Source organism: Zonotrichia leucophrys, chromosome 14 (genome assembly GCF_028769735.1).
Source record: "Zonotrichia leucophrys gambelii isolate GWCS_2022_RI chromosome 14, RI_Zleu_2.0, whole genome shotgun sequence".
NCBI lineage: Eukaryota > Metazoa > Chordata > Aves > Passeriformes > Passerellidae > Zonotrichia > Zonotrichia leucophrys.
In genome coordinates, this window is record NC_088184.1 from 14,490,715 (window position 1) to 14,507,685 (window position 16,971).

The 16,971-nt window shown below is 47.6% G+C and overlaps 1 protein-coding gene across 3 annotated transcripts in view; it reads right to left on the reverse strand.

Moving 5' to 3' along the window:
- Positions 1-16,971, reverse strand: part of CACNA1H (calcium voltage-gated channel subunit alpha1 H) — a 161,456-nt gene that overhangs the window by 105,693 nt on the left and 38,792 nt on the right. For all 3 annotated transcript variants that reach the window (XM_064725503.1, XM_064725504.1, XM_064725502.1), the window contains exons 3-5: positions 9,869-9,980; positions 9,341-9,474; positions 5,413-5,510 (exon numbers count right to left, since the gene is read on the reverse strand). In XM_064725503.1, the coding sequence (XP_064581573.1) occupies positions 5,413-5,510; positions 9,341-9,474; positions 9,869-9,980 (344 nt within the window). The remainder of the gene's footprint in view (positions 1-5,412; positions 5,511-9,340; positions 9,475-9,868; positions 9,981-16,971) is intronic.

Here is a 16,971-nt window from a genome sequence, read left to right on the forward strand (position 1 = left end):
TAAATCTAAAAATAAATATTTAAAAATAATAATAATAAATCTAAAAAATAACTCCAGCAGAAAAATAAAAATAAATTTAAAAAATACAATAAAAAACCAACCAAAATATATAAAAAGAAATATATAAATATTAAAATAAATATAAAAATGAATCCTAAAATAAATCTAAAAAATAAATATAAAAACGAAATAAAAATATAATAATAAATCTAAAAAATAAATGTAACAATAAATATAAAAATAAAGCAGTGAAATGGATTTGAAAAAAAACCAACAACCTAATGACCACTGCTGAAAAAAAAATCCCTGACTCCAGCCCCTGCCAAGTGAATAAATTGCAAGAATTCCATTTTTCCAGTGGTTTGGAAGGAATCATTTCTAATAGAAATGATGTTTTTATTGGCCAGGGTTCTTCTTTCTTTTCTTAACAAACTGCATGGAGCTGAAAGAATCTCGTGGGTGAATTTATTGTGCCTGGAAGGCACGAGCTGATGGTGCTGGCTGGATCCCAGGGAAGAGCCCAGGAATCCCAGGGATAAATCTCCAGGCTGGTTCTGCCTGTTTCCCTGCATTTAGCACCAGGTTCATCTCCTCTGATCCAGCTGTGAATTTGATCTGGTGGAAAATCCCATTCCCAAGTCCCAGAGCTGGGAATGGCATGGATGCTGCTGGGGTGGGCTGGAATTCCAAGGAATTTTCACAGATGAAAATGTAACCACCAAAATCCACCAAAATCCAGGGATTTTCCCATCCCTTCTCCACAGATACTGGAATATTTTGGCCTGAAACAGCAAAATTCCCAATGTGCTGAGTGGGTGGGGTTGGAAAGTGGAGGCTGGATGATCTGCCTCTAAGGAATGGGGATATTTTTGGGAATAATTTCTAGGAACCCCAATCCTGGTGCTCAGATCCCCTGCTCCTCAGGCACTTCCACTCCAAACATTGATTGAACCTGCTGGATTTCATCCCACAGAATATTAATTAAAAAATGGGATATTTTCTATCACCTGCCTGTTGGAAAAATATGAAAATCCCATGGGAAATGCAGTAAAAAAAACCTTGGAAGGCTTGTTTGCTGTCAGGGATCAGAGAGACAAACACAAGTTGGACTCAAGAGCAAAATTCCACCTAAAGCTGGAGTTGTTTGGATCCCTGGAGCTTGGTGGGAATCCTTCAGTTCCCCTGGATCCCAGCTTGAGATTCCCACTGTTCCATGGGAATATTGAAGGGGTTTGTGGATTTGAAGGAGTTCAGAGGGAGCCTGATCCTCATCCCAGCCTGGAGGGCTCCGAGCCCAGCCCGTGGTCCCTCTGCTCCACCCCATCCCCAGAGCCCCAAATCCCAGAGGGAAACTTCCCTGGAACCCCAAATTCCAAAGGGAAACGTCTCTGGAATCCCAAATCCCAGAGGGAAACTTTCCTGAACTCCAAATCCCTGAGGGAAACTTCTCTGGAACACCAAATCCCAGAGGGAAACCTCTCTGGAACCCCAAATTCCAATGGGAAACTTCCCTAAAACCCCAAATCTCAGAGGGAAACTTCTCTGGAACGCCAAATCCCAGAGGGAAGCTTCCCTGGAACACCAAATCCCAGAGGGAAACCTCTCTGGAAACCCAAATTCCAAAGAGAAACTTCACTGAACCCCAAATCCCAGAGGGAAACTTCTCTGGAACACCAAATCCCAGAGGGAAACCTCTCTGGAAACCCAAATTCCAATGGGAAACTTCCCTAGAACCCCAAATCCCAGAGGGAAACCTCTCTGGAACCCCAAATCCCAGAGAGGAATTTCTCTGGAACCCCAAATCCCAGAGGGAAACCTCTCTGGAAACCCAAATTCCAAAGAGAAACTTCACTGAACCCCAAATCCCAGAGGGAAACTTTCCTGAACTCCAAATCCCTGAGGGAAACTTCTCTGGAAACCCAAATTCCAATGGGAAACTTCTCTAGAACCCCAAATCTCAGAGGGAAACTTCTCTGGAACCCCAAATCCCAGAGAGGAATTTCTCTGGAACCCCAAATCCCAGAGGGAAGCTTCCCTGGAACACCAAATCCCAGAGAGAATTTTCCTGGAACCCCAAATCCCAGAGGGAAACCTCTCTGGAAACCCAAATTCCAATGGGAAACTTCCCTAGAACCCCAAATCTCAGAGGGAAACCTCTCTGGAACCCCAAATCCCAGAAGGAATTTCTCTGGAACCCCAAATCCCAGAGGGAAGCTTCCCTGGAACACCAAATCCCAGAGGGAAACCTCTCTGGAAACCCAAATTCCAAAGAGAAACTTCACTGAACCCCAAATCCCAGAGGGAAACTTTCCTGAACTCCAAATCCCTGGGGAAACTTCTCTGGAACCCCAAATCCCAGAGGGAAACCTCTCTGGAAACCCAAATTCCAATGGGAAACTTCCCTAGAACCCCAAATCTCAGAGGGAAACTTCTCTGGAACCCCAAATCCCAGAGGGAAACCTCTCTGGAAACCCAAATTCCAATGGGAAACTTCCCTAGAACCCCAAATCTCAGAGGGAAACCTCTCTGGAACCCCAAATCCCAGAGGGAAACTTCTCTGGAACCCCAAATCCCAGAGAGGAATTTCTCTGGAACCCCAAATCCCAGAGAGAATCTTCCTGGAACCCCAAATCCCAAAGGGAAACTTTGTGTTGTGCTTTCCAAACCCCTGGCAACAAAACCTTGTTAGGAAACCAAAGCTCCAAAGGGTTCCAGGCCCCTTCTGGCCTCTCTTTTTTGTGGCCTTGTTTTGAACTAAGGACCTCGCTGAGCAACTCACTGCTTTTGTTCCTTGTTTTCCAGAAAACAAACCCTGTGGAATTGGGAGTTCTGAGAGAAATTTCTGAGGTTTCTGGGTGTAAACATCCATCTGTTCCCTCACATTTTCCTTGGAGGGCCTGGAATCAAACCCCTTCTGGGGGAGGTTGTTTGGCTGTCCCTGGATGTGCTGAATCCAGGCAGGATTTGGGGCTGGCTCACTCCAACAGAACAGGAAATATCCCTTTTTTAAGGTGTTTTTTTTGTTTTGTTTTGTTGGGTTTTTATCTTTTTTTTTGCCAGGATCCCTGTGATTTCCATCCAATGCTGCTGCATTTTGATTGAGGTGGAGATTTGGGTTGGAAAAAGATGGAATTGCTGCGGAATGAGCACCTTGCAAAGGCCGGCTCAGCAGCTGGCTGATTCCAGCAGGGAATTATTCCAACGTGGTGCCTCGGATTTAAAATTGGATTTAGAAGCCAAGCAGCTGAAGCCACTTGAAAATGGATTTAGGAGCCACTTGAACTTCCTATCGAGGATGATCCCAGTTTTGTTTCACATGGAGCAAACCCTCCCTGGGGTTTTAGCAGCAAGGGAAGCTCCTGAGCTGCTAATCCCGAACATAAAGTCCTGGAAAGATTTTAAATCACTGAGGAGGGAAAACCAACCCAGCAGGGCAAGAAGATCCCTCTTGGAAGTGACCTTTTCCCTTCCTTTGGAGGAACATTGTTTACTTTACACCACCAGAGAGATGTTTTCCCTAGAAAAGTCACGAAAACCTCGGAAAACAGCTCCGAGGGTCAATCCCCTGCTCCCTTGCCCTTTGCTAACACCAATTATGATAATGACGATCTTTAACTCGCCATTAAAAATTAAATTAATTCATTTCCTCTCATTAGCTGCAAAAAGCAGAAAGCCAAGTGTGTATGGGGGGGGGCTATTCCCATGATTTTCCAGTTTTCCCAGACTGAGCTCAGAAATTGAGGTGGGGTGGGTTTATTCCCAAAGTTTTCCAGTTTTCCCAGACTGAGCTCAGAAATCCAGGTGTGGGGAGGATAATTCCCAAAATTTTCCCAGACTGAGCTCAGAAATCAATATGGGGTGAATTTATTCCCAAAGTTTTCCAGTTTTCCCAGACTGAGCTCAGAAATTGTGGTGGGGAGAGTTATTCCCAAAGTTTTCCAATTTTCCACAACTGAGCTCTGAAATCCAGGTGTGTGGGGAGGGTTATTCCCAAATTTTTCCCAGACTGAGCTCAGAAATCCAGGTGTGTGTGCGGGGTAATTCCCAAAGTTTTCCAGTTTTCCCAGACTGAGCTCACAAATTGAGGTGGGGTGGATTTATTCCCAAAATTTTCCCACACTGAGCTCTGAAATCCATGTGTATGTGGGGAGGGTTATTCCCAAATTTTTCCCAGACTGAGCTCAGAAATCCAGGTGTGGGGAGGGCTATTCCCAAATTTTTCCCAGACTGAGCTCAGAAATCAAGATGGGGTGGATTTATTCCCAAAGTTTCCCAGTTTTCCTAGACTGAGCTCAGAAACTGAGGTGGCGTGACTTTTTTCCCAAGGTTTTCCTGTTTTCCCAGACTCACTCCAGTTTTCTGAGCTCAGAACCCCAGGTGTGTGTGGGGGGGTTATTCCCAAAGTTTTCCAGTTTTCCCAGACTGAGCTCACAAATTGAGGTGGGGTGGATTTATTCCCAAAATTTTCTCACACTGAGCTCTGAAATCCATGTGTATGTGGGGAGGGTTATTCCCAAAGTTTTCTGCGACTGAGCTCAGAAATCCAGGTGTGGGGAGGGCTATTCCCAAATTTTTCCCAGACTGAGCTCAGAAATCAAGATGGGGTGGATTTATTCCCAAAGTTTCCCCGTTTTCCCAGACTGAGCTCAGAAACTGAGGTGGCGTGAAAAAAAAACTTTTTTCCCAAAGTTTTCCTGTTTTCCCAGACTCACTCCAGTTTTCTGAGCTCAGAACCCCAGGTGTGTGTGGGAGGGTTATTCCCAAATTTTTCCCAGACTGAGCTCAGAAATCCAGGTGTGTGTGTGTGGGGTAATTCCCAAAGTTTTCCAGTTTTCCCAGACTGAGCTCACAAATTGAGGTGGGGTGGATTTATTCCCAAAATTTTCCCACACTGAGCTCTGAAATCCATGTGTATGTGGGGAGGGTTATTCCCAAAGTTTTCTGAGACTGAGCTCAGAAATCCAGGTGTGGGGAGGGCTATTCCCAAATTTTTCCCAGACTGAGCTCAGAAATCCAGGTGTGGGGAGGGCTATTCCCAAATTTTTCCCAGACTGAGCTCAGAAATCAAGATGGGGTGGATTTATTCCCAAAGTTTCCCCGTTTTCCCAGACTGAGCTCAGAAACTGAGGTGGCGTGACTTTTTTCCCAAGGTTTTCCTCTTTTCCCAGACTCACTCCAGTTTTCTGGAGTTTCCCAGACTCAAGAAATTGAGGTGGGGTGGATTTATTCCCAAAGTTTCCCCGTTTTCCCAGACTGAGCTCAGAAACTGAGGTGGCGTGAAAAAAAAACTTTTTTCCCAAAGTTTTCCTGTTTTCCCAGACTCACTCCAGTTTTCTGAGCTCAGAACTCCAGGTGTGTGTGGGGGGGTTATTCCCAAAGTTTTCCAGAGCTGTGCCCGGGGGTGTCACTTACTGGGGACCCTGTTGATGGCGCGCAGGGGCCGCAGGACGCGCACGGTGCGGATGGCGGACAGGCTGACGTTGTGGCCATCCAGGGAATATTCCATCATCCTGCAGGGAAAACAGCACAGCACTCAGGAAAAAAAAAAACTCAGGAGAAGCTCAGGAAATGCTGCCTGCAAGCCCAGGGGTGCTTGGTTGCAATTCCATGGATGCAGTTCCAGGCTGGATGGGGTTCGGAGCAATCTGGGATGGTTGGAGTGAACCCTGCTGATGGCAGGGGTGGAATGGGATGAACTTTGAGGTCCCTTCCAGCCTTTACTTTGGAAAGCAGGATTTTCCCTCCAGGATGTGCAAGAACCTCCAAGGAAGCTGGAGAGGGAAATCCAGGAGGGATTGTGGTGATGGGACAGAGAGGAACGGGTTCACACTGAAAAAGGGGAAATTTATATGGGATATTGGGAAGGAATTCCTGCCTGTGAGGGTGGGCAGGCCCTGGCACAGATTCCCAGAGAAGCTGTGGCTGCCCCTGGATCCCTGGCAGTGTCCAAGGCCAGGCTGGATGGGGCTTGGAGCACCCTTGGGACAGTGGGAGGTGTCCCTGCCCATGAGATGATCCTTAAGGTCCCTTCCAACCCAACCCATTCCATGATTCCCTGACTTTCCAGGACAAGGAGCTGCTCCCCAGCTTTTCTCTCCTCCTGTGACCAAACCTGAATACCCAAACCAACAAAAAAAATGCACAAATCATTTGCTTTCCATTTGATTATTAAGAATAAAGAACATTTTCTCCTTGATTCTTCTTCCCCACTCCCTGTACACATTTTGGATGGGTTGGCAGTCAGTAAGTGACTCCCTGCACTGGAAAATGGGAGGCACAAGGCTTTGGGATGTCTTGTGCCATCAACAGCTTCCAAACCTTCAGCTCTCAAACCCAAAATTTATGCTGGGACCATGCAAGATCTCCAGGGACTGGAGGGACCAGGATGCCAAGTCCTGTTATCAGATTCTACCTGTAAATCCTGAATGCCCCACAGAAACCTGCTGGAGCTGGGAATTTTGGGAGGATTGTCCCTTGGTAGGTGATTCCCTACCCTAAAAACACGAGACTTTGGGATCAACAGCTGCAAACCTTCAGCTGTCAAATCCAAATCACATCCCTGGAATGTCTCCAGGGGCTGGATGCACCAGGAACCTCTGGGTTTCAGCTCTCCTGAGCACCATCCCTGCTGCTGGGCTGCAGACACAGAGCTCACCAGTTCCACAGGGCTTGAAACGTTCCAGGGAACATTTCTGGGGCGAGGAAAACATGAAAGGACTCTGGGAGCTGGAAGGAACTTCAGACACCATCCGTGCTGGAGGCGGGAGCTGTGTTTATTTTGTAGTTCCTCTGCTCCCTTTGGAGCTGCTGCTGCTGCTGAGGCAAAGCAGCTCCTCTGAGGAGGCAGAACGGGGCAAACAAAGCTCTGCTGATCACTTGTTCCCTTCTCATCACAAAAAAACCTCGGAGTAACTTCAGCACATCCATCCCCTGGCTGGAAAAAGCAGCTTTGTTGTTGCAGTGGTGAGTTCCCTGCTGAAAGCAGCTCCGGTTTTAGGAGCACACGCTGGATTGGAGGGTGGTGGTGGTGAGAGGTGAATGTCAGCCCTCAGCACAGCTTCTCCTCCTCCAGGGGTACTCCCAGCTCCAGCTTCTCTTTGGAGAGATGGGAAATCATATCCCAGGTATGGCTCAAATCCACCAAAACCATCTGGAGATGGTCTGGGATCATCCAGGAAAGGTGGGAAATCATATCTGAGGTACAGCTCAAATCCACCAAAACCATCTGGAGATGGTCTGGGATCAGTCAGGGAAGGTGGGAAATCATATCCAAGGTATGGCTCAAATCCACCAAAACCATCTGGAGATGGTCTGGGATCAGTCAGGGAAGATGGGAAATCATATCCCAAATACGGCTCAAATCCACCAAAACCATCTGGAGATGATCCAGGATCATCCAGGAAAGGTGGGAAATCATATCTGAGGTACAGCTTAAATCCACCAAAACCATCTGGAGATGGTCTGGATCAGTCAGGGAAGATGGGAAATCATATCTGAGGTACAGCTCAAATCCACCAGAAACATCTGGAGATGGTCTGGATAGCCAGGGAAGGTGGGAAATCATATCCCAGGTATGGCTCAAATCCACCAAAAACATCTGGAGATGGTCTGGGATCATCCAGGAAAGGTGGGAAATCATATCTGAGGTACAGCTTAAATCCACCAAAACCATCTGGAGATGGTCCAGGATTGGCCAGGAGAGGTGGGAAATCATATCCGAGGTATGGCTCAAATCCACCAAAACCATCTGGAGATGGTCTGGGATCATCCAGGAAAGATGGGAAATCATATCTGAGGTACAGCTCAAATCCACCAAAACCTTCTGGAGATGGTCCAGGATTGGCCAGGAGCGGTGGGAATCATATCCAAGGCACAGCTCAAATCCACCAAAACCATCTGGAGATGATCCAGAATCAGCCAGGGGAGGTGGTAAATCATATTTCTGGTCTGGTTCACATCTGGAGAAGGTCTGGGATCAGCCAGGGTTTGGGAAAGGGTTTTTCTTTTTCTCCTCTCCAGCCTCAGTAATGCCACACCTCCAGTGGTGTCTCCTGCTGTTTGCATCCTCCCCAAACATATTCCAGCCATGGAAGGTGGAGAAAAACCATGGAAAACTCCCAAATGGTCTCACCAGTCACTTTCCCCCTCATTCCAACAGCAAAATTCCCAGTGCCAAGGCTGCCCCTGAGGATGAGCAGAGGGCTCAGCCCTTCTGCCTCCATGGGGTGCCCCAGTGCTGGGTTTGGGGGAGCTCTGAGGAGCTGGGGATTTTCTGCTCATGCCACAGATCCAACGTGGAAAAACACCCTCAGCTCCTTGATCAGAGTTTTCCCTGCTCTTCCCCTGCCACTCCTCCCTTAAACACCACAGCAGCTTTATAGGAAAACATAATTAAGGTAAAAATAATTAATAATTAGGGTGTTTTTTTGTTGTCCCTGATGTTCCTCCTCCAACTGCACCCGAGTTCCAAGGAAGCTCCGCTCAGGAGAGCTCATGTTTTATTCAGGGCACTAAAACCATTCCTAATTGTATTCCAGACAAATAACACGGAGCACAACAAAACCCCATTAGCGCAGGGAAGATGGCACAGCACTAATGGAAAGGGAAAAACGCCCCAACATATTCCAAGGATGTTTTAATTAACCCCGGGCTGGTCATTAGAAACGCAGGAATTCAGAAGTCAGGCAGTAATTAAAGCTTTCCATCCCTTCCCAGGATGTACTGGGCAGGTAGGAGAGCCTGGGCTTTCCAAAGCTGTTTATTTATTGGGTAAAAAAAATAAAGTTTGAGCTTTGCCAAGCTTTTACTCCACTCAGTTATTCCCTGTGGGGGTGAGGGAAGCGGTGTCAAAAGCAGGAGGATCATCCTTGGAGCTGTTTATTAACACATCCTGCACAAACCAGCAGCTGGGGGAGACAGAGTGAAGCTGTAAACCACGAGGAGTTTGGAATTTGGGTGAACTCCCAAACAGCTTTTTCCCACAGAGATTTCAACCTTCCTGACGGGGTTTTTGGGCTGAATTTCCTTGTTCACCCCATCCCTGCCTCACTGTGCTGCTGGCACGGGGCAGGAGTGGGGCTGAGCTGATTTCTTTGGAGATAACACCACTGGGACACTCAGGATGTGTTAGGATTAAAGGATTGCTCCAAACCCCCACAGCTCTGCCTGATATTCACCACCCACCCCCAAACCCAGCGTGGTTTTGGGGTTAAGGATTTTAAAACCTCAGATTTGGGAGATTCTGCCTCCCAAGGCATTGTGAGACCCAGCCAGGACAGGGCAGGGATTTGTTCCCTGGGATTTCCCTGCCCCAGGATGGAGGGATGAGGAGGTTGCTGACCCTGCCATGACGATGAAGAAGTCCAGGCGGTTCCAGGTGTCTCCAAGGTAACACTTCTGCCCAAAGATGCCCAGGGCCACCATCTTGATGACCATTTCCACGGCAAAGAAGGCGAAAATGAAATCATCAAACGCCTGGAGAGCGGGAAAAGAGGATTTCAGTCAGTCCTGAGTGCCCCCAGCATGGAGATATTCCATGTTCCCGTCACCAAAATCAAACCTGCCCCTGGCACAGCTCCTGGCTCATTCCAGGCCTTGGGAAGAGCCCCCAGCTTTTGTTCATGCCTGATAAGGCACGAGGGTATCACAGGGCTGGAAGAGCTGGGAATGTTCACCTGGAAAAGGCTCCAGGGAAACCTCAGAGCCTAAAGGGGCTCCAGGAGAGCTGGAGAGGGACTTGTCTTCATTAATCAACTTCCCCTTCATAAACTACACAGAATTTTGCTCCGTAATTTCAAGTTCTCCCAGAGCAGCCGCCCCAGCCCTGCAGCCCACAAACCCCCGGGATTTTGGGGCCGTGGATCCTCACCTCCAGGATGGTGCAGCGCTCGGACTGGCACTCCACGTCCTCGCAGGGCTGGAACATGCCCAGGGTGACGCAGTTGAGCAGGATCACCAGCATGCTCACGTGCTCGAACCAGGTGGCACCGGGTTAAGGACAGCACAGCCTCGGCAGGGGACACCTCCACACCCTCCTGCCATCCAAACCCTCCTCCATCCAAACCCTCCTCCCATCCAAACCCTCCTCCCATCCACACCCTCCTCCCATCCACACCCTCCTCCTGGGCTATTCCCAGCTCCAAATCCCGAGTTTCAGCAGGGAATCATCCTACACCAAGAGAGAAACTCAAGGGCACCTCCAGCAGAGCAGTGCCCAGTGCCAACCCCGCTCTCCTGCATTCCCTCTGGAGTTGGGGGAATGAGGGTCGCTGATTCCAACCCCATTCCCAAAACTCAAGGGATGGCAGATTTCGCTCTGAGATCCATATTCTGATGGGAATGAGGTTCTCCCATTCCAACCCCATTCCCACATCTCCAGAAGGGAGAGAGCCCATTCTGAGATCCACGTTCTAATGGGAATGAGATCCTCTCTTCCAAAGCCATTCCCAAATTTCCATATTCTGAGGGGAATGAGGTTCTCCCATTCCAACCCCATTCCCACATCTCCAGAAGGGAGAGAGCCCATTCTGAGATCCACGTTCTAATGGGAATGAGATCCTCTCTTCCAAAGCCATTCCCAAATTTCCATATTCTGATGGGAATGAGGTTCTCCCATTCCAACCCCATTCCCACATCTCAAGGAATGACAGATTTCACTCTGAGATCCACATTCTAATGGGAATGAGATCCTCTCATTCCAACCCCATTCCCAAATCTCAAGGAATGACAGATTCCATTCTGAAATCCACATCCTGATGGGAATGAGGTTCTCCCATTCCAACCCCATTCCCACACCTCAAGGAATGACAAATTTTACATCCTGATGGACAAAGACAAAACGGGGCCAAGGATGGGAAAATTTGGATTCAGGATGCAGAGGGCATGAAAAAGAAGGAAAGGGCCCCAGTTGGATGTCTCCAGTCTCCAAAATTCCCTCATATTCCTCTACAGGATCCGCCAGTGCTCAATTAACCGATAATTAATTGATCTAAGTAGGAAGTGGTGATTTTGCATCAGCGCAAAATAGGCCCAAAGTTGCTGTTTGCTGCTGGCAGGACAATTAAAAATCCCACAAAAAGACGGAATAATTCCACAAATTAAGCAGGAACGAGAGAACTGTTTCTAGGGAAAATAATTGGAAACATCTGGATGTGAATAAACCTTTGTGCTTCCAAATCCACACCTGGGGGAGGCAGAGAGAGGCACAGACATTGAATTATTTCTTATAACAGCAATTCCTGGATAAAAAAACCTCCCATGTTTATTCCTCAGGAATATTTTATCTGGGATTTTATCTGCTCAGGATAAAATTTATTGCAGCAGATCAGAGCTTCAGTCTCAAACTGGTTTTGCACGTTCTTATTCAGCCAGATGGAAAAACAAGGCAAAAATCAGTGGGGTCAAAGCTTGCAGCTCCCTAAAATCTGATCCCAAAAACCAAGTTCTTATTTTAGAGGGGCTTTAATTGGAAAATAAATTTAATTTAATTTAAAATTTTAATTAAATACCTCAAAGCTGGGAACCAACAGGGCAGGCTTGGAAATCCACTTGTCCAAAATGGAAATAAATGTAGGAAGCCTGAGAAATAAATGAAATAAAATCCTGGGAATGAAGCAGGAGAAGCTCCTGATGGGATTTTTCCATTGCTGACATTCCAAAGTTAGCTTAATTTCTCCCTCCCTTCCATGAATTCTTCCTGATTTTTCTCATCTTTAGGAGCTGTTTGGATGTTTTTCCCTGACTGGAAGCCCAGAGATAATCCAACCCCACAGAGCCAATACCCAAATCCTGCCCCAAAAACCCAACCACAGCCAGATTCCATTCCCAATATTCCATGGAGTGATGGGATCCATGTAAAACTCCCTATAAATAGGGCTCCTGCGCCTGCAGTTGCATAATTTTCCTTTATTATATTTGCAGATTTTTCCCCCCCTTTAAAGTCCCTGGAGCCCCAAAAACTGGGATTGAACCCCTGATTTTTCAGAGCCTCCCAAAGCCATCCAGATCCCAGCAGCCCCATGGAGATATCCCAAAAAAATTCCCTGAGGTGGGGATGGGGTGATGCTGCTTGGCAGGGTGGGATGAGGGATGAAAATCCCAATTCTGGTAGGATGGGAAAACCCCAAGAGGAGGAAAAAAAAAAAAAGTGAGGAAAAGGTGAAAAAAGAGTCCTGGAGCAGCAGAAAGAGCAAGGATGTGACAGGAGAGGGAATTCCCACAGAACATCCTCAGGGATGTTCCCAGAGCGTTTTTCCAGCAGGGGAACCAGGGCAGGTGAGGGATGGCACAAATCCCTCCTGGAAAATCCCCTAAAAAAGGGAACGTGGCTGTTGCCATGGAAACAGCAGCTCGGGCAAGCTCCCAAATCCTTGGGAAGGGAAAGAGCCAAGGGGGATCCGCGCTGGAGGCAGAGAGATCCCAAAGGGAGCGCTCGGTGCTCCATCCTCCGGCAGAAATTCCAGGGAAAACACAGCTCAGAGCACCTGGGCCACGCTCAGATTCCCAGATTTCAAATTCCCAGATTGGGAAGGGGCTCCTGGTTTCTCTGAGGGATCCACAGCAGCTCTTAGGCTGAAATTTAGTCCCGAGTTTAAAAGCGGCACCACAAAACCCAGGCTCTGCCCCCAAATGTTGGCTCCATTCCTGACACTCCTGACTCTCCCTGCCGGTTTCATGTGGGATTTATGGAATTTATTTTCCCATATTATTATTTTTTAAGCCACTCAGTGGATTTTAAGCTGTTGTTTTCCACTGGGATTTGGCAGCCTCCTGGTTATTATGGATCATCACCACCCCTCTCCCAAATCCTACAAATATTCCTGCAATAAACACGGCAAAACCAATCCGGGATGGAATCACCACTGTGACAAATTCATGGTTTTCATCCCATGCTTGGAATGAAGGACACAATTCCCAAATTCCCAAGTGCTCCAGAGGGAGCAGCTCCATTTAAAAATTCCCAATCCCGATCCTCGTTCCATGTGGGAGAGAGGCCGGAGCCACAGGCCTGACACCCAGGAACTGAACAGAAGCAAGACCATGGCACTATTTTCCCATAATCTTATTATTTTTAAGCCACTCAGGGGATTTTGGAGACTTAACCCATGATTTTAACCCCTGGGATTTGGCGGGATCCTGGTTATTATGGATCTGTCCCGAGGCTGAGGAAAATCCCAAAGCCCTAAATTGCAGTTTGGTTCCAAGAAAAACCAAATATTTACGGGAGGAGCCGCCAAGGGAAGTTTCAGTTTGGGTGGTTTGGGATGTGAGTAATGCACGGAATACAAACAGAAATCCTGGGAATTCCAGAGCGTTCCAGGGATGTCCTGCTCCTCTGAGAGCAGAGGGATTGGGTTGGGAATGTGCAAAGGGGAAAGGGATAAAAAAAGAGGGGGAGAAAAAAGAGGGGAGAAAAAAGAGGGGAGAAAAAAGGGAATTTATAATAAAATACAAATTATAATAATTTATTATTATTTATTATAAAGTATAATAATTTATATTATATTACTATTTTTACTATAATTTATAATAAAATAGTAATATTTTATTATACTTTTAATACATTATACTTTATTATTATACTTTATAATAAATTATTATAAATTATTTCAAATTATAATAATTTATTGTTATGATTTGTTCTAAACTATAATGCTTTATTCTAAATAAACGATTTTAACATTTGTAATATTTATAAAATAAAACAGACCAAAATCAAACAAAACCAAAGGCTATAATAATAGATAGTAGTAATATATAATAACATGCTAATAAAATAGCAGTGCAGATAATGATTATAGTGATGATGATGACAATTAATAATTATGATAATAACGATAATAAAGATGATGATCGAGTTAATAATAGCAAAGCAAGGGGATGAACAAAGGGTAGGGATGATGCAGAGGAGGAGCCACAACCCAGCACCAGGCTCCTGTGTCACCTGGTCCCCAAATTGCCACCCTGGTGTCCCCAGCAGCCCGAGCTGGGCTGGCCCTGGGAATGAATGTGGCTGAAAGAGGTGACAAGGGGCAAAAAAAGGGACAATAATAATGCAAATCCTTCAAGAAAATGGGGTTTTGGAGGCAGGGTCAGCACACAGCAAAGCCAAATGTCACCTGGTCCCCAAATTGTCACCGTGCTGTCCCCAGGGTCAGCACACAGCAGAGCCAAATGTCACCTGCTGCCAAAATTGCTGAGGACAGCCTGAGCTGGGCATGAGATGTCCCTGGGAATGAGTGTGGCTAGAAAAGGTGACAAGGACAAAAAAAAGGGACAATAATAATGCCAGCCTCTCCAGGATTTGGGATTTTGGAGGCAGGGTTAGCAGAACCACGTTCCTCCCCAAGACAGGACGTGCGGAATTCCCAGGAAATGTTGATCAAAGCCAACCCAGGGCTGCTCCTGGGGTTTGTTTAGAGCAGAAATTCATTCCTGCTTAGCTCCAGGCTCTGGCAGCTCCTGGATTTGATCCTGGGATCAAACACTGGGCTGTCACTGCCTGGGTGACATTTGGTGGCTTTGGAGGTCACCGGTGGCCTTGGCAGTGCTGGGTTAATTCCATCTCAGAGAGTTTTTCCTGAATAATTCTGGGATTCTCTCTTGGCCTTTGCTCTTAACCTGGGCATGAACCCCAACCTGAGCAGCTCCTGAGGGATGCTTTCCCTCTGTTCCCAAGGATTTTCCTCCTCTGTTCCCAAGGCTTTTTCCATGTGCTCCCCAAGGATTTTTTCCCTTTGTTCCCAAGGATTTTTCCCTCTGCTCCCTAGGAATTTTCCCTCTCTGTTCCCAAGGATTTTTCCATGTGCTCCCCAAGGATTTTCCCCCTCTGTTCCCAAGGATTTTTCCATGTGCTCCCCAAGGATTTTCCCCCTCTATTCCCAAGGATTTTTCCATGTGCTCCCCAGGGATGTTTTCCCTCTGTTCCCAAGGATTTTTCCATGTGCTCCCCAGGGATTTTTTCCCTCTGTTCCCAAGGATTTTTCCATGTGCTCCCTAGGAATTTTCCCTCTCTGTTCCCAAGGATTTTTCCATGTGCTCCCCAGGGATGTTTTCCCTCTGTTCCCAAGGATTTTTCCCTCTGCTCCCTAGGAATTTTCCCTCTTTGTTCCCAAGGATTTTTCCCTCTGCTCCCTAGGAATTTTCCCTCTCTGTTCCCAAGGATTTTTCCCTCTGCTCCCCAGGGATTTTCCCCCTCTATTCCCAAGGATTTTTCCATGCGCTCTCCAGGGATGTTTTCCCTCTGTTCCCAAGGATTTTTCCATGTGCTCCCCAAGGATTTTTTCCCTCTGTTCCCAAGGATTTTTCCCTCTGCTCCCTAGGAATTTTCCCTCTCTGTTCCCAAGGATTTTTCCATGTGCTCCCCATGGATTTTTCCATGTGCTCCCCAGGGCACAGCACCCAGTGCCCACCTGGCCACCCCAGGCCAGCTCCTGGCACACACCCACACAGAGGGCCAAATGGATTTATCCTGTGCCATTCCCAATGATCCTTCCTGGAGTTACCCAGCAGAAAAATGATTTTACAGCCATAATTGAGGAGAAGGCAAAGCAGGCACAGACAAATTTGGGGAAGGGGCAGCAGCAGGGGGGGCTGGAGCTGGAGCCAGAGCAGCCTCACGTTCCTGCTGCTCTGCTCTGTCCCCAACATCTGCTGCAGCCACAAATCCCTCCCAAAGCCGGCTCCAGACAGGGAATGCCCTTTTCACCCCGGGAATGGCGCTCCCAGGGCTGGGGAATGGGAGCATCCCCAGGCCCTGCCATGCTCCAGGAGCTCTTTTCCCAACTTTTCCCAACTTTTCCCTGGCTCTGGATGTGCAGAGCTCAGTGGTCCCGAGCCTGGAGCGGAGCCCTCGGCGCTCTGGGCTGGGCCTTGGGGTGAGTGCGGCTGAAAGAGGGGAAAAGGGACCAAAGAAAATGGGATTTTGGAGCTTTCTGACTTTCTGTTCCCCGCCTGAGCATCCTGGGCTTCCACAGGGCATGTCTGGATCTCAGAGTCTCTGTGCAGGGCCAGGAGTTGGATCCTTGGGGATCCCTTCCAGCCCAGGGGATTCCAGGATTCTGATTTTGAGGAATTTTCCATCCATAACACTCCTATGATCCTACAACCCTGGAATTCCTCATGATCTGCCCCTTCCAGGCTCCCTTTTCCAAAGCAGATCCTGGCATTTTTTTTCATTTTGAATTCAGCTGGGAGAATTCCAGTGCCATTCCCAAAGAGCCAGAATCCTGGGATGGATTTGCAGGAGCAGCAGCAGCATCCTGGATAAAGATTTCCCAGAAAACCACGTCTGTCCCTGCTTGGATTCCTGGATAAACATTTCCCAGGGATTCCCAGGTTCTCCCTCCTTTTCTCAGGCTGGATTTGGGATGGCAGAATCCGCCCAGGAGCTGTGACACATCCCTGAGCTGCTGCAGCAGCACAATCCCAACATAAACACATTCCCACACATCCCAGGGATGTTGTTTCTATCCTGGGGATTCCCAGGCTGCTGTGGGATCCCAGACAGGCTCCTGATCTTTAATTCTCTGTGTGAGTAATGCCTTTCCCTGCTCCTCACCCCAAACGCTCTTTCATCCTCTCCCTGCTCTTCTCCTCCCTCTGGATTTATTCCCTTTCATCCCAGCTCTGCCAGGATGACAAACACGGCCCCAAATGCCAGAGGAAATGAGGCACAGGCAGATGCAGCGGGGATATCTGAGATAACAACAGATCCCACATCCAATCTACCCCAAACCCGGGGAATTGGCCCTGAATCTCCTCCCAGGAGCTGCTCCACAGGGAGTGGATGCGGGAATTTGGGGAGAAATCCACAGTGGCAGCTGTGAATCCCTGGGCTCCCTGCTGGAGCTGAATCTTTGGCAGGTTCCAAATGGATGAAGGAGGATTTAATTTAGGGAAAATGAGGATTGGGATGGTTTTATCCCAAAAGCTCCGGAGGTTACAGGATATGGAACATCCAAGCAGGATCCT